Source organism: Nerophis ophidion, linkage group LG11 (assembly GCF_033978795.1).
Source record: "Nerophis ophidion isolate RoL-2023_Sa linkage group LG11, RoL_Noph_v1.0, whole genome shotgun sequence".
Classification (NCBI taxonomy): domain Eukaryota; kingdom Metazoa; phylum Chordata; class Actinopteri; order Syngnathiformes; family Syngnathidae; genus Nerophis; species Nerophis ophidion.
Window position 1 is genome coordinate 67251375 of NC_084621.1, and position 27441 is coordinate 67278815.

Consider the following 27441-nt stretch of genomic DNA (forward strand, 5'->3'; position numbering starts at 1 on the left):
AATATATATTTGGTTTTACACTGTATTGAAAAAAAAATTTGAAAATTAATTTTCTCTTTGCAACCTCATTATACAATTGGCTAAGTTTTATATTCATAAATGTAAGTTTCTAAATACCCGACCTGTTTTTGTGCCTTTAAGAAAGATTTAGAACTCTACATTAAAACACTCTACCTCTAACAACCAAAAAGCTGTGAAAACCATGATGCTGTGTTCCAAATGTAAGTTATTTACTGAGATTGAGTGAGCCTATGACTTGGCACTTTGTTTGTTTTATATATATATATTCATGCATTCTATTTTAGTTACTTTGAATTTATAACCCCCTGGCGCTGTTTTGTACGGTTTAATACTGTTTTGTACTTTGATTATTATTTTCAACTGTTTGTAAATGTTAAAATTTATAAATAAAGGTTTATAATTTAAAAAAAAAGTGTGCAGTTAATCATGTGACTGCCTGGCTCTGTTTGATTGGTGAAACGGAGTCAAACGTCACCAGTGACTGCATTTGATTGGTGAAACGCAGGCATGTGATAGAGCCGACTTTGAAGGTCTGTCTCACAAACCAAAATAAACAAAGCCTGCATTAACAGATCGATAAAAATCAGCAGCGAGTAGCGAGCTGAATGTAGATAAATGGAGCGGAGTAAAAGTAGCGTTTCTTCTCTATAAATATACTCAAGTAAAAGAATGTTGCATTAAAACTACTCTTAGAAGTACAATTTATCCCAAAAGTTACTCAAGTAGATGTAACGGAGTAAATGTAGCGCGTTACTACCCACCTCTGCTTATAAGTGGCTGGATAGTCTCACTGCTACTGAAAACAGCACGTTTCATCAAACATATATCAAAGTTGTTGCCCTAGGGCAGGGGTCGGCTACCCAAAATGTTGAAAGAGCCATATTGGACCAAAAATACAAAAACAAATCTGTCTGGAGCCGCAAAAAATTAAAAGCCATATTACATACAGATAGTGTGTCATGAGATATAAATTGAATTATGAGGACTTAAAGGAAACTAAATGAGCTCAAATATACCAACAAATGAGGCATAATGATGCAATGTGTACATGCAGCTAGCCTAAATAGCATGTTAGCATCGATTAGCTTGCAATCATGCAGTGACCAAATATGTCTGATTAGCACTCCACACAAGTCAATAACATCAACAAAACTCACCTTTGTGCATACATGCGCAACGTTATAAGTTTGGTGGACAAAATGAGACAGAAAAAGAAGTGGCATAAAAAACGTCCTAGAAAGTCGGAGAAAGTTATGCATGTAAACAAACTAGGGTGGGTTCAAGGACCGCCAAAATTAGTAGGACAAAACGGCGCTCGGCAAATATTCGAATCAGTGAAGCATGTTTAATATAAACAGTGCGCTTTATAGCAATTAGGGAGGTTTGTGTCATGTTTGTCCTCCTATAGAAACCAAATTAAAACAAAAAGTATGTTTTTTCCCTTCATCATTTCCATTTTTCATTTATTTTTGAAAAAGCTCCAGAGAGCCATTAGGGCGGCGCTAAAGAGCCGCGGGTTGCCGACCCCTGCCCTAGGGTTAACTGGGTAACACATGGCATACTGACAAAGCTTAACCCATTGTTACTATAACAATCTACAAGATTAATATAGGTTGCCTCTCTCTCTTCACCTCCATCTTTCGGTATTCCTTTTTTTATTTTTTTTTTATTTACCTTTCTAGTTATCATTATCTATACGTATTGTTGCATTTGAACAACTGTATTGTTGATAATAGAAGTAGACTATTGGTATTGTTCATGATCAATAGTGCTTTTTCTATTGGTATTTGTATTGCTCCAGTTGTAGCGTAAATAATGCTCATTGTCATTTCTATAGTATTGTTTATTCCACTAACTGCTTCTTTGCTATCACTTTTACGATCATATTTGTACATATTGTATGTGCTGGTGTTTTTCTATTGTTGTTGTTGTTTTTTTGTTATAAATCAATCAATCAATCAATGTTTACTTATATAGCCCTAAATCACTAGTGTCTCAAAGGGCTGCACAAACCACTACGACATCCTCGGTAGGCCCACATAAGGGCAAGGAAAACTCACACCCAGTGGGACGTCGGTGACAATGATGACTATGAGAACCTTGGAGAGGAGGAAAGCAATGGATGTCGAGCGGGTCTAACATGATACTGTGAAAGTTCAATCCATAATGGATCCAACACAGTCGCGAGAGTTCAGTCCAAAACGGATCCATCACAGCAGCGAGAGTCCCGTCCACAGCGGAGCCAGCAGGAAACCATCCCAAGCGGAGGCGGATCAGCAGCGCAGGGATGTCCCAAGCCGATACACTGGCAAGCGGTCCATCCTGGGTCCCGATTCTGGACGAGCGGTCCATCCTTGGTCCCGACTCTGGACAGCCAGTACGTCATCCATGGCCATCGGACTGGACCCCATCCACAAGGGAGAGTGGGACATAGGAGTAAAAGAAAAGAAACGGCAGATCAACTGGCCAAAAAGGGAGTCTATTTAAAGGCTAGAGTATACAAATGAGTTTTAAGGTGAGACTTAAATGCTTCTACTGAGGTAGCATCTCGAACTGTTGCCGGGAGGGCATTCCAGAGTACTGGAGCCCGAAATGAAAACGCTCTATAGCCCGCAGACTTTTTTTGGGCTTTGGGAATCACTAATAAGCCGGAGTCCTTTGAAGGCAGATTTCTTGCCGGGACATATGGTACAATACAATCGGCAAGATAGGATGGAGCTAGACCGTGTAGTATTTTATACGTAAGTAGTAAAACCTTAAAGTCACATCTTAAGTGCACAGGAAGCCAGTGCAGGTGAGCCAGTACAGGTATATATGTATGTATATATGTATATAAAGGTATATACAGTACAGGTGTAATGTGATCAAACTTTCTTGTTCTTGTCAAAAGTCTAGCAGCCGCATTTTGTACCAACTGTAATCTTTTAATGCTAGACATGGGGAGACCCGAAAATAATACGTTACAGTAATCGAGACGAGACGTAACAAACGCATGGATAATGATCTCAGCATCTTTAGCTATTGTTGTGTTTGCTGTTGTTGGTTTTGTCTCTCTGTCTAATCCCCCTCTTATCCCCACAATTTCCCCCTCTGTCTTCATTTTTTTTCTCTTTCTATCCCCTCCTGCTCCGGCCCGGCTGCACCAAATGATAATATAAATACATTTAATGAAGTCAAATTTAAATAAGGCAACAAGAGGGGATAGAAAGAGATGTGGGCAACTCCCCCCTTTTAGAGGGGGGTTGCCCACTTCTGAGGTCCTCTCCAAGGTTTCTCATAGTCAGCATTGTCACTGGCGTCCCACTGGATGTGAATTCTCCCTGCCCACTGGGTGTGAGTTTTCCTTGCCCTTTTGTGGGTTCTTCCGAGGATGTTGTAGTCGTAATGATTTGTGCAGTCCTTTGAGACATTTGTGATTTGGGGCTATATAAATAAACATTGATTGATTGATTGAAGAGAAGTGTCCTACACTTCTCTCTTGTAAAGTAAATCTGAACAGCCGATACGGGCATCGACATCAACTATATGATCTGCCTGAGAAGCTGGACAGGACAAAAAAAAAACAGCAAAATATAATAGGATGCATTTTGTGATGCAAAAATTTCCACTTAATGCAGTTGCAGTACATCACAACAACACTTAAATGCCAGTTCATACAAGGCATCGATCGTATTGATACGTTATTGTTCCAAATTCAGATTGTTCAGCCTCTATAATTATATTAGAATTTGAAAATTGTATTGTGCAGTACAGTATATATCCTCCTGAGAGCTAGCACCCTCTTCAGTGGCCATAGTAGCATTAAACAGGCACTGAGTGAGCACAATAGGTCCATCATGTCCTCATGAAAGTTAAACGCTGTAGTACCACTAATGATGGCACAGTGGGAGAGTGGCTGTGCGTAACCCGGGGGGTCCCTGGTTCAATCCCCACCTAGTACCAACCTTGTCACGTCCATTGTGTCCTAAACAAGACACTTCACCCTTGCTCCTGATGGGTGCTGGTTAGCGCCTTGCATGGCAGCTCCCTCCATCAGTGTGTGAATGGGTAAATGTGGAAGTAGTGTCAAAGCGCTTTGAGTACCTTGAAGGTAGAAAAGCGCTATACAAGTACAACCCATTTATCATTTATTTATGTGTAATGTTTAAATTTTTTTTCTATTTTTTCGGATTACAATGTGCAATAATGTTATATGTATGTGTGTATATATATTCATATGCATGCAGATATGCATCTGTGTGGATATATATACATATACATAGATACATCTGCCATCTCTATCTTTTTTTTTTTACTATTTATACTACCATATTGTATATGCACCTTAGGATGATCTGCTCCAATTTCGTTGTTCTTTGAACCTGTTCATTGCAATAATGACAATAAAACTCTATTCTATTCTATTCTATGTATGAATTGCATTACAGGACAATTTTTACCTCAAACATGTAACTCACAACTCTGGGGACGGCGTGGCGCGGTTTGGGAGAGTGGCCGTGCCAGCAACCTGAGGGTTTCTTGTTCAATCCCCGCCTTCTACCAACCTTGTCACCCTTGCTCCTGATGGGTCGGAGTGAATGTGGAAATAGTGTGGAAGCGCTTTCAGTACCTTGAAGGTAGAAAAGCGCTATACAAGTATCATTAAATCAATCAATGTTTACTTATATAGCCCTAAATCACTAGTGTCTCAAAGGGCTGCACAAACCACTACGACATCCTCGGTAGGCCCACATAAGGGCAAGGAAAACTCACACCCAGTGGGACGTCGGTGACAATGATGACTATGAGAACCTTGGAGAGGAGGAAAGCAATGGATGTCGAGCGGGTCTAACATGATACTGTGAAAGTTCAATCCACAATGGATCCAACACAGTCGCGAGAGTCCAGTCCAAAGCGGATCCAACACAGCAGCGAGAGTCCCGTTCACAGCGGAGCCAGCAGGAAACCATCCCAAGCGGAGGCGGATCAGCAGCGCAGAGATGTCCCCAGCCGATACACAGGCGAGCAGTACATGGCCACCGGATCGGACCGGACCCCCTCCACAAGGGAGAGTGGGACATAGAAGAAAAAGAAAAGAAACGGCAGATCAACTGGTCTAAAAAGGGAGTCTATTTAAAGGCTAGAGTATACAAATGAGTTTTAAGGTGAGACTTAAATGCTTCTACTGAGGTGGCATCTCGAACTGTTACCGGGAGGGCATTCCAGAGTATTGGAGCCCGAACGGAAAACGCTCTATAGCCCGCAGACTTTTTTTGGGCTTTGGGAATCACTAACAAGCCGGAGTCCTTTGAACGCAGATTTCTTGCCGGGACATATGGTACAATACAATCGGCAAGATAGGATGGAGCTAGACCGTGTAGTATTTTATACATAAGTAGTAAAACCTTAAAGTCACATCTTAAGTGCACAGGAAGCCAGTGCAGGTGAGCCAGTACAGGTATATATGTATGTATATATGTATATAAAGGTATATACAGTACAGGTGTAATGTGATCAAACTTTCTTGTTCTTGTCAAAAGTCTAGCAGCCGCATTTTGTACCAACTGTAATCTTTTAATGCTAGACATGGGGAGACCCGAAAATAATACGTTACAGTAGTCGAGGCATTTACCATTATAAATAATTTTGCTATCTCCTCAGTGTAAAATAAGTGCTGGTGTTTGGCGCTGCATCATGTCCTACATAAATGCAATGTGCATGACTCAGACACACCATAACGACCACACAAATGCATTAGAAGGACGCGGCAAGCCGTTTTAGATCATGTTGCCCCCCCCTCCACCACCCCCCTCTGCCCTTCCACATATGAGGCAATGGCACTTCATAGGGGGGGGTATTAGACAAACATGCAAAATTGGATGCAGGTTTGGCTTCTTGCTTTCATCTGCTGCTTGTCCCTGCTGAGAGCAACAATGTAGTGGATGTAAAACAATGCTGGCTTCTGATCTCAGAAGAAAAGATGGCAGAGTGGGTGATCTCGTGACGTCATTGCTCTGTGTTTTTAAACCAGTGCTTCTCCGATAGCAGATGAACAAAAAAGGCCCAGTTGGGGAAAAAAAACAGTCAATAATCATTTTCACCGTCATTTTTTCACTGTGTTTTCATTTTCTAAGAAACATATTATTTGTGTTTTGCACAGGCCTGTGTCATACCAGAGACAGCAGCCTTCACTCTGACTCCATGTGAAGTCTCCTCTGCAGCCAAACCCTGCTCAGTGCCATGCTGGGACCTTCTCCAAACCAGCGACCAAGGGAACGTGGAGTTCCCCCTGCCTTTAAAATGCCTGCTTTTCAGCTCGTTATCAAGGCCTGACGCCAGAGTCGGGTCTACTGCATGGAGCCTTCCCGCTCCCGTCCGAGCAGACTTCCCCAGGCAGAGTGTGTCGGTTCCTGGAGAGAACAGCCTGAGGACCAGGTGGGTAAACTGCAGCATGTTTGACTCACTGACAGCAACCGTCCATTTAGAACTGCGCATGATATTAAACCAAGCTGGCACACGGCTGTAAGTAAGCAGTTTGATGTTTGTAAAATAATGGCAATGAAGCAAAAGGGGGAAAAAAACTCCCTCAGTGTTTCCAGTCAGTTCCTCAGCTTGTTTTGATCCTTCTGTTTTTCTTTCTCATCTTTTTTTTGTTTAATGCTTGTCTTGTGATATTAAAAGTGCGTCATTTCTTCTGTTGTCAATGAACACACCTCAGGGATTTGACGTAGGATAATGACTGTGGCTGTAAGAGGCTGAGACAATGTTTTTCATGGCTTTGTTTGTTTTCATTTCTACGTTCCAGCGCTGTCGTCCTGACGTACCAGGAGCACCTTGGGGTGACGTTCATCACGCTCAATGAGGACCCTTGTCCTCACATGCTGGTGCACAACAAGTGTCCTGTCCCACTCTTGCTTAAGGAGAACGTCAAAGGTGAGAAGAAACAAGTCAGACTCCCCGAGATATGACTTCATATTTACCGTGTGTCTTTTCCAGAAGCGCCAAAGACAGAGGTGTTCTGTTGTCCTCTTCCTGCAAATTGTTCCGTACACCATGAGCTCTACCACCACTTTTCTAGTTTCCCCGACTGCAGGCAGAGAGAAGCCCTGCCAACTCTGTTCCTGAAAACAACGAAAGATGCCATCACCACAGACTGGACGCAGCCCATTGACATTAATAGTCTTGGTACTCAGGTAGGCAAAGCGTTCATTTGGGGGAGGAGAAGAGCCCCCCACGCACTCTGTTTTATTTTATTTCCTTTTGCAATCTGTTCAATTAATAATGGAGAAGTCAAAGTAGAAAAGATGAAGGTGGGAAGCGTTTAGCCTTTAGCCACACAAACACAGCCGGTGTTTCCTTGTTTAAAATTCTCGAAGCGAACATGGATCCCGACCACATGTCAACCGGCAGGTTTCGGTGAGAAAATTGTGGTAATAAGTTGGCTCTTACCGTAGTTATGAGCGGAGCCTGCGTCCTCCTGCAGACTATTCCCTCCTCCCACGCAGACACTGACAGTCAATACCCCTCCGACTTTCAGGTATTGTATAACCTCACTAAAACAATAGCCAGATAAGGGATTTTCCAGAATTATCCTAGTAAATGTGTCTAATAACATCTGAATCGCTCCCACTGGAATTGCCTTTTTTTTTTTTTCCTAGTCCCTCACTCTCAATATCCTCATCCACGAATCTTTCATCCTCGCTCAAATTAATGGGGAAATTGTCGCTTTCTCGGTCCGAATCGCTCTCTGTGCTGTTGGCCATGATTGTAAACAATGTGAGGATGTGAGGCGCTCCACAACCCGTGACGTCACGCGCACATCGTCTGCTACTTTCAGTACAGGCAAGGCTTTTTTATTAGCGACCAAAAGTTGCCAACTTTATCGTCGATGTTTTCTACTAAATCCTTTCAGCAAAAATATGGCAATATCACGGAATGATCAAGTATGACACATAGAATGGACCTGCTATCCCCGTTTGAATAAGAAAATGTTAATTTCAGTAGGCCTTTAAGGCTGGTGGTCTTGCTCTATGCTCAACATGACAAATATTGTGAATGACTGAAAAGAGGGCTTACTGCCCTCTATTGTTAGATGTGTGAAGTGAATTATATTTATATAGCGCTGTTTCTCAAGTGACTCAAAGCGCTTTACATAGTGAAACCCAATATCTAAGTTACATTTAAACCAGTGTGGGTGGCACTGGGAGCAGGTGTGTAAAGTGTCTTGCTCAAGGACACAACGGCAGTGACTAGGATGGCAGAAGCGGGAATCGAACCTGCAACCCTCAAGTTACTGGCACGGCCACTCTACCAACCGAGCTATGCCGCCCAGATGAACAGAGTGAGACCTCTTTCTCCCTGTTTGAAGCGAGGGACGAATAAACGCGAGGCTCAACACTTGGGATTGGCGAGCATGGCTGTCACTCAAATGCCGGCGACGACGGAGAAGAAGAAAAAACCTCAGCCTTTTGTGGTTAAGTTATCGCAGTAATTTAAAACTTGACGTCGATTCATCGTGCAGCCCTACAGGAAACAAACCAATCAATCAATCAATGTTTACTTATATAGCCCTAAATCACTAGTGTCTCAAAGGGCTGCACAAACCACCACGACATCCTCGGTAGGCCCACATAAGGGCAAGGAAAACTCACACCCAGTGGGACGTCGGTGACAATGATGACTATGAGAACCTTGGAGAGGAGGAAAGCAATGGATGTCGAGCGGGTCTAACATGATACTGTGAGCCTTCAATCCACAATGGATCCAACACAGTCGCGAGAGTCCAGTCCAAAGCGGATCCAACACAGCAGCGAGAGTCCTGTTCACAGCGGAGCCAGCAGGAAACCATCACAAGCGGAGGCGGATCAGCAGCGCAGAGATGTCCCCAGCCGATACACAGGCAAGCAGTACATGGCCACCGGAATGGACCGGACCCCCTCCACAAGGGAGAGTGGGACATAGAAGAAAAAGAAAAGAAACGGCAGATCAACTGGTCTAAAAAGGGAGTCTATTTAAAGGCTAGAGTATACAAATGAGTTTTAAGGTGAGACTTAAATGCTTCTACATTAGTTTGGATTAGACAGTTGACATGCCTGTTTGTGTGCCGCACCAGAGATCGACACAATCCTGCCCTCCATCTTTGTCCACTAAGAAAGGGAGAATAGTTGCACGACCAAATCAGAGAAACAAAGCTTTAAAATGCCTTAGCAGTTAGCAGCCTGCCTGGCAAGTCCACTCCATGGCAGGGCCAGTCCACATCACCTAAGGTTCGAAAAACAAACATTTATCCATACAAAGTGTTTGTGGAGGGGGTCCGGTCCGATGACCATGGATGAAGTACTGACTGTCCAGAGTCGAGACCCAGGATGGACCGCTCGTCGGGACCCAGGATGGACCGCTCGCCTGTATCGGTTGGGGACATCTCTACGCTGCTGATCCGCTTGAGATGGTTTCCTGTGGACGGGACTCTCACTGCTGTCTTGGAGCCACTATGGATTGAACTTTCACAGTATCATGTTAGACCCGCTCGACATCCATTGCTTTCGGTCCCCTAGAGGGGGGGGGTTGCCCACATCTGAGGTCCTCTCCAAGGTTTCTCATAGTCAGCATTGTCACTGGCGTCCCACTGGATGTGAATTCTCCCTGCCCACTGGGTGTGAGTTTTCCTTGCCCTTTTGTGGGTTCTTCCGAGGATGTTGTAGTCGTAATGATTTGTGCAGTCCTTTGAGAAATTTGTGATTTGGGGCTATATAAATAAACATTGATTGATTGATTGATTTGACTTGTTTCAGTTTGTTCTATTTATTCCTGGATGGTCAAGCATTACTTGTTGTTAAAGTCCCGACGATAGTCACACACACACACACTAGGTGTGGTGAAATTATCCTCTGCATTTGACCCATCCCCATGTTCACCCCCTGGGAGGTGAGGGGAGCAGTGAGCAGCAGCGGTGGCCGCGCTCGGGTCTCATTTTGCTGATTTAACCCCAAATTCCGACCCTAGATACTGAGTGCCAAGCATGGAGGCAATCCGTCCCATTTTTATAGTCTTTGGTATGACTCTGCTTGGGTTGGAACTCACGAACTTCCAGTCTCTGCGGGGACACATTCTAATCTTAAGGCCACTGAGCAAGTCGACTCAATTTTCATTGTCAACTCTGACCTCTCCGGTCTGTCAATCAGTTATGTTTGTGTGCAACATACATTGTTAATGTTGCACACAGACATATTTCAATGTAAGGAGACTACAGGACACATGTATAAAATCAATCAATCAATCAATCCATGTTTACTTATATAGCCCTAAATCACTAGTGTCTCAAAGGACTGCACAAACCACTACGACATCCTCGGTAGGCCCACATAAGGGCAAGGAAAACTCACACCCAGTGGGACATCGGTGACAATGATGACTATGAGAACCTTGGAGAGGAGGAAAGCAATGGATGTCGAGCGGGTCTAACATGATACTGTGAAAGTTGAATCCGCAATGGATCCAACACAGTCGCGAGAGTCCAGTCCAAAGCGGATCCAACACAGCAGCGAGAGTCCCGTTCACAGCGGAGCCAGCAGGAAACCATCCCAAGCCAATCAAAAGTGTGCTGAACAATATTAATACATTATTTCATACTACGGTACTTATTTAAAGTACATGCTATTGTAATGTTTTTCAAACAATGTTTCCTATCTATTATTTGTTTGTTCTTCACCACAACGGATTGTTGTGGTGAAGAAGGAGCTGAGCCGGAAGGCAAAGCTCTCAATTTACCGGTCGATCTACGTTCCCATCCTCACCTATGGTCATGAGCTTTGGGTCATGACCGAAAGGATAAGATCATGGGTACAAGGGGCGGTATAGCTCGGTTGGTAGGGTGGCCGTGCCAGCAACTTGAGGGTTGCAGGTTCTGCCATCCTCGTCATTACCGTTGTGTCCTTGGGCAAGACACTTTACCCACGTGCTCCCAGTGCCACCCACACTGGTTTAAATGTAACTTAGATATTGGGTTTCACTATGTAAAGCGCTTTGAGTCACTAGAGAAAAGCGCTATATAAAATATAATTCATTATAATTCACTACAAGCGGCCGAAATGAGTTTCCTCCGCCGTGTGGCGGGACTCTCCCTTAGAGAGTCATCCGGGAGGAACTCAAAGTAAAGCCGCTGCTCCTCCACATGGAGAGGAGCCAGATGAGGTGGTTCGGGCATCTGGTCAGGATGCCACCCGAACGCCTCCCTAGGGAGGTATTTAGGGCACGTTCAACCGAGGAAGACCCAGGACACGTTGGGAAGACTATGTCCCCCGGCTGGCCTGGGAACGCCTCGGGATCCCCCGGGAAGAGCTAGACGAAGTGGCTGGGGAGAGGGAAGTCTGGGCTTCCCTGCTTAGGCTGCTACCCCCGCGACCCGACCTCGGATAAGCGGAAGAAGATGGATGGATGGATGGATATTTGTTTGTTTTTCAAAGACATTTTGAATGGTGGTGTTTATGGAGGACCAAGCACAGATTAAATTGATTTTAATTCCTTCCAGTGGGCGAGGCCGATTCAAGACAAGTGTTTTGAGTTATGTTCTCTGCCGAGCAACACAATGTTTTTGTAAGTTAAAGTACCACTTTATTTTTTTCATTGTTTTGGTTTTCGTGTTTTGTTTATTTTTTGTTTGTGTTTTTTTTTTTTAACTTCTGCAAACTAACTTCAAGACTTTTTTTCTGAGCACCCCAAAGTCAAGGTACTTCAGTAACCTGCGTAATATAATTAGTCATGTCAACATATCATGATGTCATGCCTCCTCGCATAGTAGATTCATGCACATTCGCGATTCTGCAGATTTTAAATGAAAAAACAAACAAAAATATTTTCCCGAAAGTCATTACCCTTTCCATCCTTTGTAACTGAGCTACTGTGTGGAACAATTTCCCTTGGGGATCAATAAAGTTAGTCTAAGTCTAAATAGACCATTTTTTTCTTATTCATGCTAGATTGATAGTAATTTATAAATATGTGATCCATCCATCCATCCATTTACTACCGCTTATTCCCTTTAGGGGCGCTATCTCAGCTACATTCGGGTGGAAGGCGGTGTACACCCTGGACAAGTCGCCACCTCATCACAGGGCCAACACAGATAGACAGACAACATTCACACTCACATTCACACACTAGGGCCAATTTAGTGTTGCCAATCAACCTATCCCCAGGTGCATGTCTTTGGAAGTGGGAGGAAGCCGGAGTACCCGGAGGGAACCCACGCATTCACGGGGAGAACATGCAAACTCCACACAGAAAGATCCCGAGCCCGGGATTGAACCCCAGACTACTCAGGACCTTCGTATTGTGAGGCAGACGCACTAACCCCTCTGCCACCGTAAAGCCATAAATATGGTATAATATGATTTTTAACAGCACATACTGTATATTGCAGGGAAAGATGGTGCCATGCTGGTCGTGTTGCTACAGCAATGCTAGCTTCTACGGTCAACTCCCTTAAAATCCAGCCTCAAAACGTGCAGCGAGGTGAACACAGTTCAATATATATGTAACATAAGTCATTACTGGAATTACAATGACGAAAGCTCGGTTGAAGTACTAGCCTGATGACCTGGCTAAAGACTATACGGTGACTCCTATTTCAACTGTTCTATCAGATTATTTGGAATGATCATTTGTAGGGCTGCGAATCTTTGGGTGTCCCACGATTCGATTCAATATCGATTCTTGGGGTCGCGAGTTGGGGAGGAGACCCTGCCCCAAGTGGAGGAGTTCAAGTACCTAGGAGTCTTGTTCACAAGTGGGGGAAGAGTGGATCGTGAGATCGACAGGCGGATCGGTGCGGCGTCTTCAGTAATGCGGACGTTGTACCGATCCGTTGGGGTGAAGAAGGAGCTGAGCCGGAAGGCAAAGCTCTCAATTTACCGGTCGATCTACGTTCCCATCCTCACCTATGGTCATGAGCTTTGGGTCATGACCGAAAGGATAAGATCACGGGTACAAGCGGCCCAAATGAGTTTCCCTCTCCCTTAGAGATAGGGTGAGAAGCTCTGCCATCCGGGAGGAACTCAAAGTAAAGCCGCTGCTCCTTCACATGGAGAGGAGCCAGATGAGGTGGTTCGGGCATCTGGTCAGGATGCCACCCGAACGCCTCCCTAGGGAGGTGTTTAGGGCACGTCCAACCGGTAGGAGGCCACGGGGAAGACCCAGGACACGTTGGGAAGACTATGTCTCCCGGCTGGCCTGGGAACGCCTCGGGATCCCCCGGGAAGAGCTAGACGAAGTGGCTGGGGAGAGGGAAGTCTGGGTTTCCCTGCTTAGGCTGTTGCCCCCGCGACCCGACCTCGGATGAGCGGAAGATGATGGATGGATGGATGGATGGATGGATGGGGTCGCGATTCGATGATATATCAATTTTTTTCAATTCCACTCGATTCTCGATTCAAAAAAGATATTTTTCCGATTCAAAATTATTCTGTATTCATTCAATACATTTCAGCAGGATCTACCCCAGTCTGCTGACATGCCAGCAAAATAGTAGATAAAAAAAAAAAAAAAGCTTTTATAATTGTAAAGGACAATGTTTTATCAACTGATTGCTATAATGTAAATTTGTTTTAACTATTAAACAAACCAAAAATATGACTTATTTTATCTTTGTGAAAACATTGGACACAGTGTGTTGTCCAGCTTATGAGATGCCATGCAAGTGTAAGCCACTGTGACACTATTGTTCTTTTTTTTTTTTTTTTTTATAAATGTCTAATGATAATGTCAATGAGGGATTTTTAATCACTGCTATGCTGAAATTATAACTAATATTGATACTGTTGATGATATTAATTTTTGTTTCACTACTTTTCTTTTGTTCTGTGTGGTGTTTGTGTCTCCTCTCAATTGCTCTGTTTATTGCAGTTCTGAGTGTTGCTGGGTCAGGTTTGGTTTTGGAATTGGATTGCATTGTTATGGTATTGCTGTGTAGTGGTTTGTTGGATTGATTAAAAAAAAAAAAAGATATTTTTTTTAAAAAGGAGAATCGATTCTGACTCGCACAACGTACTGTATTTGATTCGATTCGTATTCGAATCGATTTTTTTCCCACACCCCTAATCATTTGTTAAGAGTGAGAATCTATTGGTGTTATCTTAATGCATTCAACAAGTGTGTGAGGCCAATTTATGTCTTAAGTCACATGTTTTTAATTATCTAGCTTAATATCTTACTTTATCTCTACTATTATTTGATTATTTTTCAAAGACATTAAACGGGTACGGCTTGGCGCAGTGGTAGAGTGGCCGTGCGCAACCCGAGGGTCCCTGGTTCAATCCCCACCTAGTACCAACCTCGTCACGTCCGTTGTGTCCTGAGCAAGACACTTCACCCTTGCTCCTGATGGGTGCTGGTTGGCGCCTTGCATGGCAGCTCCCTCCATCAGTGTGTGAATGTGTGTGTGAATGTGTAAATGTGGAAGTAGTGTCAAAGCGCTTTGAGTACCTTGAAGGTAGAAAAGCGCTATACAGGTACAACCCATTCATTTATTTACATGTTGCATCTTAAAATGTTGGTGTTTTTGGACCTAGTGTGGTGACCTTACCCTCTGCATTTGACCCATCCCCTTGTTCCACCCCCTGGGAGGTGAGGGGATCAGTGAGCAGCAGCGCTGCCCGCGCTCGGGAATTATTTTGGGGGATTTAAGCTCCAATTCCAACCTATGATGCTGAATGCCAAGCAGGGAGGCAATGGGTCCCATTTTTATAGTCTTTGGTATGACTTGGCCGGGTTTTGAACTCACAACCTACCGATCTCAGGGCGGACACTCTAACCCAGGGGTCGGGAACCTTTTTGGCTGAGAGAGCCATGAAAACCAAATATTTTTAAATGTATTTCCGTGTGAGGCATGTAATATTTTTTTAACACTGAATAAAACTAAATGTGAGCATTTTTAAGTAACACCAACATTTTTTTGGAGTATGATAAATCTCGTATTCTTTTTAATAACATTGCTATTCTGAAGCTAACTGATAATAAATAAAATACTTCTTACCATTAATGCGACTTCTTGAACAGGTGCGGTAGAAAACGGATGGATGGATTAAAATGCAGGGGAATGTTTTATATTTTAAACGTTATTGTTAACTCTGATTACCAGTGGAAATATTTATTTCTTATCGTGTTATGCATTTTCAGCTAAGATTAATCTAAGAGTCTGATGCATCCATGAAAAGAGCCACAGGTTCCCTACCTCTGCTCGAACCACAAGACCACTGAGCAGGGGATGGGCAAAATGCAAAGAGTAATTTCACCACACCTAGTGGTACTTTACCTTTAACTTTAACTTTATCCACCAGCAAGAAATTGGCAATGGCCGACGGGGAGAGTTGTAGAGCTGAATTTACTTTAATGATCACAACAGTCATTATTACAACATTATTTATTGCAAATGTTGACATTAAATCAAGGAGAATGTCAACATCAGGCTTGCGGAAGGGCTTGAAAGGAGGAGGAACGAGCAGTATGTCAATAACTGACATTACCACGGATGTCTCGATCACTCGCGGTTTGTTGCCATTGACGTGTGATTTTGGTGTATTAGGATAAAATGAGCGTAGTTAAAGGCCTACTGAAATGAGATTTTCTTATTTGAACAGGGATAGCAGGTCCATTCTATGTGTCATACTTGATCATTTCGTGATATTGCCATATTTCTGCTGAAAGGATTTAGTGGAGAACATCGACGATAAAGTTCGCAACTTTTGGTCGCTAATAAAAAAGCCTTGCCGGTACCGGAAGTAGCAGACGATGTGCACATTGTTTATAATCATAGACACCAGCAGCAAGTGCAATTCGGACCCAGAAAGCGAGGAGTTCCCCATTAATTTGAGCGAGGATGAAAGATTTGTGGATGAGGAAAGTTAGAGTGAAGCACAAAAAAAAAAAGGGCGACAGTTCCAGGCGACGGCAGTGTGAGCGACTCAGATGTTATTAAGGGCGGTATGGCGTAGTGGGTAGAGCGGCCGTGCCAGAAACCTGAGGGTTGCAGGTTCGCTTCCCACCTATGGACATCAAAGTCGCTGCCGTTGTGTCCTTGGGCAGGACACTTCACCCTTCGCCCCCGGTGCCGCTCACACCGGTGAATGAATGATGAATGAATGATTGGTGGTGGTCGGAGGGGCCGTAGGCACAAACTGGCAGCCACGCTTCCGTCAGTCTACCCCAGGGCAGCTGTGGCTACTGATGTAGCTTACCACCACCAGGTGTGAATGAATGATGGGTTCCCACTTCTCTGTGAGTGCTTTGAGTATATAACAATAGAAAAGCGCGATATAAATCTAATCCATTATTATTATTATATTAGACACGTTTACTAGGATAATTCTGGAAAATCCCTTATCTGCTTATTGTGTTAATAGTGTTTTAGTGAGATTATAAAGTCATACCTGAAAATCGGAGGGCTGCGGTGAACGCCAGTGTCTCTCAGAGGAGCCAAGATCACAGCTGCCTTTTTGACGGCTACAGGAGGAGGTCGCATAATCCACTCAAGTCTCCGGTAAGAGCCGACTTAATATCACAATTTTCCCATCCAAAAACTTGCTGGTTGACGTAGAGAAACATGTTCGCTTGACCGCTCTGTGTTAAAGCCTCACAACACACAAAGAAACACCGATTGTGTTTCGGTTGCTAAAGGCAGCTGCAATCCACCGCTTTCTACCAACAGTATTCTTCTTTGACGTCTCCATTATTAATTGAACAAATTGCAAAAGATTCAGCGACACAGATGTCCAAAATACTGTGTAATTATGCGATGAAAAGAGACGACTTTTAGTTGTAAGTGGTGCTGGGCTAATATGTCCCCTCACAAACGCGCGTCATCATTTCGCGACGTTTTCAACAGGAAACACCGCGGGAAATTTAAAATTGCAATTTAGTAAACTAAAAAGGCCGTATTGGCATGTGTTGCAATGTTAATATTTCATCATTGATATATAAACTATCAGACTGCGTGGTCGCTAGTAGTGGCTTTCAGTAGGCCTGTAAATTTGTAAAAGTCATGTTAGATGTTAGGCTAGTGGTTGACATGTTGGCCTCTCAGTCAAGAGATCAAGGGTTAAAATCTGTAGAGTTAAATATTCTCCCCATGAGCACTCTTCTGCATCTCAAAAACATGTTTTCAAACTCCAGATTGCCTATAAGTGTAGAATAGAATAGAATGAACTTTATTGTCATTATATTTGCATATAACGAGATTGAAGACTCCAATTTAGGGTGCGGTAGTGGGAACAAATATGGGGTGAAATAAATGACATAAGAGGTAAAAAGGAAAAACTAACAATTGAAATAAACAGACTACTATCCAATAAAAATAAAAAGCAATCCTGTACAATATACAAAACACTACAGAAGTACAAAATACTGTACAATATACATAGCAAGACAAGAGTACCAAAGTAATAAATACCAATCAGTGTCGGACGTATTGCACAGTAGGGTATTATTGCACAGTAGGGTATTAGGGCAGGATATTGTATAAGGGTGTATTATTATTATTTTAAGTTAGAGTTTAACATGGTGACAGCTTTGGGAAATAAGTTGTCTCTGAGCCTGTTTGTTCAGGCTCTGATGCACCTGTAGCGCCTGCCTGATGGTAGCAAGTCGAACAGGTGGAAGCCAGGGTGTGTGCTGTCCTTGGTAATGTTTTTTGCTCTGTTGAGGCAACGGGAGTTGTGTAAATCCTTCAGGGAGAGCCGATGATTTTTTTGGTGCAGACTTTATGACCCTCTGAATCGCCTGTTTGTCTGCTTCAGTGCAGCTGGCGTACCACACTGTTATGCAGTACGTCAGCAGGCTTTCGACAGTGTGGCTGTGTGCATTCCACCACTGAGTAACAATCGGCCTCACCTCCAACCCGAAGTCAGCTCGTATATCTCCACCTTACTCATGAATCCTGACCCTAGTGAGGACAAGAGGTACTGAAAGTGAATGTTAGATGTTCTATCCATTTTCCTGAAGTGTATTTACCCCCACTGCGTTTAGGTTGAGAGGCAGGCAGCGTACCTTGACTCGGACCAGTGAGCGAGCCAGGGGTTAGGCTAACAAGAAAGATGTGTAATGTTTAGTCTTGTGTCTAGCCAGCCCACAGGTTGTGGGTTGAGGCTGAGGCTGCGTATCTCTGGTTACTGTGGGGTCCTCATCCGACCTCGGTGTTACGGGTGAGAGATCAAGGGTCAGACTTGTTATGACTGCTGAGTGAAGTGTTCAGCGGGGGCTCTGCTCCCTTTTGTTGCATGAGGAGCTGATCATGTGGTTGCTGCAGGGATGGAGCGTCCAATCAGATGCGTGATCTCCTTGTTATGAATATGGTGTTTTTTAAGGACTTAAAGGCCCCATCTAATGCTGAGAACATGGACATTTATTTCATATTTATGAACCTAAACATTGTGTACCCCCCAAATAGACACAGTCGTGATTTTAGGCAAGTTTCAGCACATTTCGGAACGCCCACTTTTAGCTGCAAAATTCAGCCTACAGCTGCCTGGTGACATCTAAGACAAAAGACTGGAGGCAATTTCATATTGCACTATGTGTGTTTTTGTCGTATCTTCATTCCTAACCAAGTTATTTTTATGCAGATTTTGAAGGAGTGCTCAAATATGTTTGCCAGATGCATTGTTGCAGGTTGCAGAAATACAAGTAAACAAGGTTTAGTTTTGAACATTGATTCATTGAAACTTTTATTAGTAGATTGCACAGTACAGTACATATTCCGTACAATTGACCACTAAATGGTAACACCCCAATAAGTTTTTCAACTTGTTTAAGTCGGGGTCCACGTTAATCAATTCATGGTACAAATATATACTATCAGAATAATACAATCATCACACAAGTTAATCATCATAGTATGTACATTGAATTATTTACATTATTTACAATCCGGGGGGTGGGATGAAGAGCTTTGGTTGATATCAGTACTTCAGTCATCAACAATTGCATCAACAGAGAAATGGACATTGAAACAGTGTAGGTCTTACTTAGTAGGATATGTACAGCCAGCAGAGAACATAGTGAGTTCACATAGCATAAGAACAAGTATACACATTAGAAGTACATTTGATTATTTACATTGGGTTATTTACAATCCGGGGAGATGGGATGTGAATGGAGGAGGGTATTAGTAAAGTGTTGAAGTTGCCTGGAGGTGTTGTTTTAGAGCGGTTTTGAAGGAATATAGAGATGCACTTACTTTTATACCTGTTGGGAGTGCATTCCACATTGATGTGGCATAGAAAGAGAATGAGTTAAGACCTTTGTTAGATCGGAATCTTGGTTTAACGTGGTTTGTGGAGCTCCCCCTGGTGTTGTGGTTATGGCGGTCATTTACGTTAAGGAAGTAGTTTGACATGTACTTCGGTATCAGGGAGGTGTAGCGGATTTTATAGACTAGGCTCAGTGCAAGTTGTTTTACTCTGTCCTCCACCCTGAGCCAGCCCATTTTGGAGAAGTGGGTTGGAGTGAGGTGTGATCTGGGGTGGAGGTCTAAAAGTAACCGGACTAGCTTGTTCTGGGATGTTTGGAGTCTAGATTTGAGGGTTTTGGAGGTGCTGGGGTACCAGGAGGTGCAAGCGTAATCGAAAAAGGCTTATATGAGAGTTCCCGCTAGAATCTTCAAGGTGCTTTTGTTGACCAGAGAGGAGATTCTGTAGAGGAATCTCATTCTTTGGTTGACCTTTTTGATTACCTGGTGACATCACAGACAAAAGACTGGAGGCAATTTCATATTGCACTATGTGTGTTTTTGTAGTATCTTTTATTCCTAAGCAAGTTATTTTTATGCAGATTTTGAAGGAGTGCTCAAATATGTTTGCCAGATGCATTGTTGCAGGTTGTAGAAATACAACTAAAGAAAAGGTCAGCCTGCATACATCAAATTGACCCAAGGCAAAATGGGACGAAGCAAGTGAGAGGAATTGAATTAGCAGCCTTTATTTGAATGATTCTGACTTGAAATCATATAGAGCAGGGGTGTCAAACATACAAGTTTTATGCGGACCGACAAAAATAAGCTAAAATGTTTTAATGAAAAAAAAATGCTGTTCTAAATGTGTGCACTAGATGTCGCAATAGCAATTCTTTGTATCCCCTGCCGCTAGAGCGTGAATCGCTTCAGAGGGGGCGGAGCTACGGGCCCTGTTAAAGTAGAGGACTGGGGACACATTGTTTGGGCGCACATAAATATGCTAAAATAATATGTACAATATCTCCCTGAAAGTTCTTATGTGATCGATGAAATGCGTCCAAATTCATAAGTTGTGTTGGAGAGTATGTTACATACATGGAGATTAAACCACATGATGTTTGTACAGTACATCATTTGAAAAAAAAATTGTAAATTACATTAATAATATCCTGTAATTTGATTTTGATATTTTTATTAATTTCACCTTCTGATGGATTACGTTTTGACACCAATGGTAGCATTTTAAGACTTTGCCAGACTAAATTCCACCTATTATCATGATGAACACGATCGCATCATTTATTCAGAAAGTATAAATTACGACAAATGAAGATAGAATATTATATACCGCAACATGTAGCTGTAAAAAAATGAATTGTATATTTTCACATTGTGCTTGTTCTATCTTTAAACAAAGAAAACAATCTGATGTTGTCTTTATTTTTAAGTTATCATACCATGATTTTTTACCAGTCCGGTCCACTTGGGAATTTTTTTTTTCTCCATGTGGCCCCTGAGCTAAAATGGGTTTGACACCCCTGATCTAAAGGGTTTTGGTCGGCGTTTAAATTATTAAAATGTAAATGACTCAAGTCAAATGCGATCCCGGAAATAAGGAGCACCCTCAAAGGGAGAAAGACTGAGTCAGAACCTGCGGAAAAACTAAAACTAAAAGGCAGAGCCAGAAAAACTACAAAAAAAAAAAGGTATACCGCTAGTGTTCTATTTTGCGTCCTCTTCTACTGATGTTTTTCTTAAGATATTTGGGGAAATGCTGAAAGAGCTTGAGGACGCGAGAAGAGCACAAAAAGTCTGCAAATGCCGATTCTTTTATATATATATTTTTTTTTTTTCTCATGATGTTAACCATAACAGTTTGGAAGTAATCATGGACAAGGGCGACAAAAACATACAACTAAATAATTAAAATATTGGTTTTAAATTCCTTTATCCACACTGTCTTTGTGGAAAAATGGGCTCCAGTTCTGTGGATGACGTCACACTAACGAGTCGATATATCGAGCCTGGCAAGTACAGTTCTTTTTTTTTTCTTTTTTTTTTTTTTTTTAAATCAATCCTACAAAATAATACAATAGGAATACAATTCCAAAACCAAACCCGGCCCAGCAACATTCAGAGTAGCAATCAACAGAGCAATTGCGAGGACACACAAACATGACACAAAACAGTCCAAAAGTAGTCAACCAAAAATGAATGATATCAACAACATTATCAATATTAATAAGAATTCCTATACAGGTCTAATAATTACTCAATAACTAATTGATATTTTGGGGAATGACTGCCAGGTTTATTTTGCAGAGCAAAAAATACATCATGAGAACATTTTAGTGAAATGTCGGCCACTTGGACCATATAGGTCCTTTTAAAGTTGTATTCGGTTTTTTTTCTCAAAGTTAATGCTTGTTAAGAGTGAATTCTTCAACTGTTTCTTTACTAACTTGACATGTTTCTGCTTCTGTGTGATTGCTGCTCAGGTGGTGTTCTTGCCTGGCTTTGGCTGTCTCTACGTGGATGTGGGTTATGAGAAGGGAACCCTGGTTCTGTGTCTGTCAGCAGAGGGTGGTGTGGATGCTGTAATCAACCACCAAAGGTATTTGAGGACGGACCCTTACTTTGTGCTCTTTGACCCTCCCTATACACATCTCAATCATAATGACTGGTCAATGAAAGTGTATACCGTATTTTTCGGACTATAAGTCGCAGTTTTTTTTTCATAGTTTGGCCGGGGGTGCGATTTATACTCAGGAGATTAGATTAGATTAGATAGTACTTTATGTATTCTATCAGGAGAGTTACTTCAGGAAAAATTAAAATTTTCAGCACAATCCCGTTCAAGTTTAGACAAACATTACAGGGAGACAGAACAGGATCGCTGACGGGTCTGCTGGCTTCCAGCGCCCCTTACAAAAAAGATGAGATACAGGTAAACAAGGGGGGGGAGAAAAAAATATAAGATTAAAATAAAATAAAAAAATCGGTCTTAGCCTGGGCCCTGGAGAGGGGGTGCAGACTGAGGCCAAGGGAAAAAAACAACAACTCATAGCCATAGTACACATCCCTCTTCCATGTGTGAAAGAGGGAAACATCAAAGAACACAGAGGACATTAAAGACATTAAAGCAGCAGATACAAGCAGATACTTCTACATACAGCTATGAATAAAAAGTAAAAGAAACATATCCACTGTGGTGGCCTCTGCGGTGTTCCACACCATCGTCCGCTGGGGTGGAGGGAGCATGGCCAGAGACAGGAGCAGACCCAACAAAGCAACCAAGACATCAGACTCCACTCTCGGCCAGTGTCCAGTCCGCATGGATGAGCGATGATACGTCTAAGGTGACTGAGGTGTCCGACACCTGCTCACCCAGCCAAGACACCGCGAAGCCTCTCCGTCCCAGCGCTCAGTGCTAGCTCCGCAGCCCTGTCCCCTCATCTGCACCTCCTCCAGTCCCTCCAAACTCTCCAGTCCTGTCCCCTCATCCGCATCTTAGGATGAGGGGACATACATAAGGAGCGACTTATGTGTGAAATTATTAACACATTACCGTAAAATATCAAATAATATTATTTAGCTCATTCATGTAAGAGACTAGACGTATAAGATTTCATGGGATTTAGCGATTAGGAGTGACAGATTGTTTGGTAAACGTATATCATGTTCTATATGTTATAGTTATTTGAATGACTCTTACCATAATATGTTAGGTTAACATAGCAGGCACCTTCTCAGCTGGTTATTTATGCCTCATATAACGTACACTTATTCAGCCTCTTGTTCACTATTCTTTATTTATTTTAAATTGCCTTTCAAATGTCTATTCTTGGTGTTGGGTTTTGTCAAATAAATTTCCCCAAAAAATGCGACTTACAGTGGGGCAAAAAGGTATTTAGTCAGCCAGCGATTGTGCAAGTTCTCCCACTTAAAATAAAGACAGAGGTCTGTAATTTTCATCATAGGTACACTTCAACTGTGAGAGACAGAATGTAAAAAAAATCCAGGAGTTCACATTGTAGGAATGTTAAATAATTTATTTGTAAGTTATGGTGAAAAATAAGTATTTGGTCAACCATTCAAAGCTCTCACTGATGGAAGGAGGTTTGGGCTCAAAATCTCACGATACATGGCCCCATTCATTCTTTCCTTAACACGGATCAATCGTCCTGTCCCCTTAGCAGAAAAACAGCCCCAAAGCATGATGTTTCCACCCCCATGCTTCACAGTAGGTGTGGTGTTCTTGGGATGCAACTCAATGTCAATCAATCAATGTTTATTTATATAGCCCCAAATCACAAATGTCACAAAGGACTGCACAAACCATTACGACTACAACATCCTCGGAAGAACCCACAAAAGGGTAAGGAAAACTCACACCCAGTGGGCAGGGAGAATTCACATCCAGTGGGACGCCAGTGACAATGCTGACTATGAGAAACCTTGGAGAGGACCTCAGATGTGGGCAACCCCCCCCCCTCTAGGGGACCGAAAGCAATGGATGTCGAGCGGGTCTAACATGATACTGTGAAAGTTCAATCCATAGTGTCTCCAACACAGCAGTGAGAGTTCAGTTCAAAGCGGATCCAAGACAGCAGCGAGAGTCCCGTCCACAGGAAACCATCCCAAGCGGAGGCAGATCAGCAGCGAAGAGATGTCTCCAACCGATACAGAGGCGAGCGGTCCATCCTGGGTCCCGACGAGCGGTCCATCCTGGGTCTCGACTTTGGACAGCCAGTACTTCATCCATGGTCATCGGACCGGACCCCCTCCACAAGGGAGGGGGGGACATAGGAGTAAAAGAAAAGAAGCGTCAGATCAACTGGTCTAAAAATGGGGTCTATTTAAAGGCTAGAGTATACAGATGAGTTTTAAGGTGAGACTTAAATGCTTCTACTGAGGTGGCATCTCGAACTGTTACCGGGAGGGCATTCCAGAGTACTGGAGCCCGAAATGAAAACGCTCTATAGCCCGCAGACTTTTTTTGGGCTTTAGGAATCACTAATAAGCCGGAGTCTTTTGAAGGCAGATTTCTTGCCGGGACATATGGTACAATACAATCGGCAAGATAGGATGTAGTATTTTATACCTAAGTAGTAAAACCTTGAAGTCACATCTTAAGTGCACAGGAAGCCAGTGCAGGTGAGCCAGTACAGGCGTAATGTGATCAAACTTTCTTGTTTTTGTCTAAAGTCTAGCAGCCGCATTTTGCACCAACTGTAATCTTTTAATGCTAGACATGGGGAGACCCGAAAATAATACGTTACAGTAATCAAGACGAGACGTAACAACCACATAGAAAATGACTCAGTATTCTTCTTCCTCCAAACACGAGGAGTTGAGTTTATACCAAAATGGATACATGGATGATACAGCAGAGGATTGGGAGAATGTCATGTGGTCAGATGAAACCAAAATAGAACTTTTTGGTATAAACTCAACTCGTCGTGTTTGGAGGAAGAAGAATACTGAGTTGCATCCCAGGAACACCAGACCTACTGTGAAGCATGGGGGTGGAAACATCATGCTTTGGGGCTGTTTTTCTGCTAAGGGGACAGGACGATTGATCCGTGTTAAGGAAAGAATGAATGGGGCCATGTATCGTGAGATTTTGAGCCAAAACCTCCTTCCATCAGTGAGAGCTTTGAATGGTTGACCAAATACTTATTTTTCATCATAATTTACAAATAAATTATTTAAAATTTATAGAAGTGGGAGGAAGCCGGAGTACCCGGAGGGAACCCACACCTGGGGATAGGTTGATTGGCAACACTAAATTGGTGTGTGAATGTGAGTGTGAATGTTGTCTGTCTATCTGTGTTGGCCCTGCGATGAGGTGGCGACTTGTCCAGGGTGTACCCCGCCTTCCGCCCGATTGTAGCTGAGATAGACGCCAGCACCCCCCGCGAACCCAAAAAGGGAATAAGCGGTAGAAAATGGATGGATGGACAATGTGAATTCCTGGATTTTTTTTTTTCACATTCTGTCTCTCACAGTTGAAGTGTACCTATGATTAAAAATTACAAGTTCTCCCACTTAAAATGATGACAGAGGTCTGTAATTTTCATCTTACGTACACTTCAACTGTGAGAGACAGAATGTGAAAAAAAATCCAGGAATTCACATTGTAGGAATTTTAAATTATGGTGGAAAATAAGTATTTGGTCAACCATTCAAAGCTCTCACTGATGGAAGGAGGTTTGGGCTCATAATCTCATTCATTCTTTCCTTAACACGGATCAATCGTCCTGTCCCCTTAGCAGAAAAACAGCCCCAAAGCATGATGTTTCCACCCCCATGCCTCACAGTAGGTATGGTGTTCTTGGGATGCAACTCAGTATTCTTCTTCCTCCAAACACGACAAGTTGAGTTTATACCAAAATGGATACATGGATGATACAGCAGAGGATTGGGAGAATGTCATGTGGTCAGATGAAACCAAAATAGAACTTTTTGGTATAAACTCAACTTGTCGTGTTTGGAGGAAGAAGAATACTGAATTGCATCCCAGGAACACCATACCTACTGTGAAGCATGGGGGTGGAAACATCATGCTTTGGGGCTGTTTTTCTGCTAAGGGGACAGGACGATTGATCCGTGTCAAGGAAAGAATGAATGGGGCCATGTATCGTGAGATTTTGAGCCAAAACCTCCTTCCATCAGTGAGAGCTTTGAATGCTTGACCAAATACTTATTTTCCATCATAATTTACAAATAAATTCTTTAAAATTCCTACAATATACATTCCTGGATTTTTTTTTCCCATTCTGTCTCTCACAGTTGAAGTGTACCTCTGATGAAAATGACAGACCTCTGTCATCATTTGAAGTGGGAGAACTTGCACAATCGCTGGCTGACTAAATACTTTTTTGCCCCACTGTATACTCCAGTGCGATTTATATATGTTTTTTTTTTCTTCTTTATTATGCATTTTCGGCAGGTGAAACTTATACTCCGGGGCGATTTATACTCCGAGAAATACGGTAGTTTCCTCCAAAATCTGCAGTAATTGTTGCCTCGTACGGCATCTTCTCTGCCGCTGTTATGTCCTCATTGCTGCTTCGTGTTGCAGCGCATTACAGCTCTATTCCATTACATCAGCACTAAACATTCATTTTGATTACATATCAGGTAAAATAAGCAAATGAACTCAGACAGTGTTTGGGATTACGCCGTAAAACCTCATCTCTTAAGATCCATAAATGATGATTAATGAATCAATGTTAGAAATGGAGAAAAAGTGTATTTATTTTCCCAGGTCCACCAAGCTGTCCTTCAGTGTCCTTCTGAGCGAGGCCAGCGTGTCGTTGAGCGATGACATCACAAGCCCCTCCGGTTCTGTGGAGCTGCTGAGGCTCACATTGACCAACCTGCTCCTCAGACTGGCCCCGGCACCCACCTCCCTGCCCCCCGAGGTGACCAGGGAGCCTGGAGCGGCTGCGGCGTCCATCTTGACTCTTATGCCCGACGCCTCTCTGATTGAGGTGTACTGCTTATCCCTGCAAGTGGACAACCAGCTGTACAACCGTGCCAGCTTCCACTTCCCCGTACTGCTGTGCCAGGAGCAGAAGGGGGCGGGTCCGCTCGGGAATCAGTGGAGTAACCATGACAACCCCTCCGACACTCCGGAACTCCTGGAGGAGTTTAAACGATTTTGTTTCCTCCGGTTGACGCTGATCTTGGCTGGGGACAGATGCGCCGTGGAGGAGGTAGGATTATGTTCTCTTCATCTTGTGCATCCATTACAAACGACATCCAGCAGCATTCAATTTACTTAGCAGTGTTTGTCATACGTTAGTTCATTTGTGGTCTCGAAAATCTAGCCGCTATTTCCGCTCTTATTTGGAGACTTTAACACATGGGTGTCAAACTCTGGCCCGCAGGCCAAATTTGGCCCGCCGTGTAATTTAATTTGGCCCTTGAGGCAATATTAAATTAACATTACAGCTGGCCCGCCGTTATTAAACAGCAGCAATTTCTCACACTTGCCAATCCTCCCGAAGTTCAGTGCCCCTCCCGAAAATCTCCCGGAACAAGCATTCTCCCGATTTCCACCCGGACAACAATATTGAGGGCCTTTGGCATTCTCTACAACCTGTCGTCACGTCCGCATTTCCTCCATACAAACAGCGTGCAGGCCCACTCGCATAATATATGCGGCTATTACGCACACGTAAGTGAATGCAAGGCATACTTGGTCAACAGCC

The 27441-nt window shown here is 43.0% G+C and overlaps 1 protein-coding gene across 3 annotated transcripts in view; it reads left to right on the top strand.

The window, feature by feature from the left end:
* The window catches only part of LOC133562376 (intermembrane lipid transfer protein VPS13B-like), an 819661-nt gene that overhangs the window by 742975 nt on the left and 49245 nt on the right, over positions 1-27441 (top strand). For all 3 annotated transcript variants that reach the window (XM_061916536.1, XM_061916534.1, XM_061916535.1), the window contains exons 55-59: positions 6161-6435; positions 6806-6933; positions 6997-7193; positions 21718-21833; positions 26493-26943. In XM_061916536.1, the coding sequence (XP_061772520.1) occupies positions 6161-6435; positions 6806-6933; positions 6997-7193; positions 21718-21833; positions 26493-26943 (1167 nt within the window). The remainder of the gene's footprint in view (positions 1-6160; positions 6436-6805; positions 6934-6996; positions 7194-21717; positions 21834-26492; positions 26944-27441) is intronic.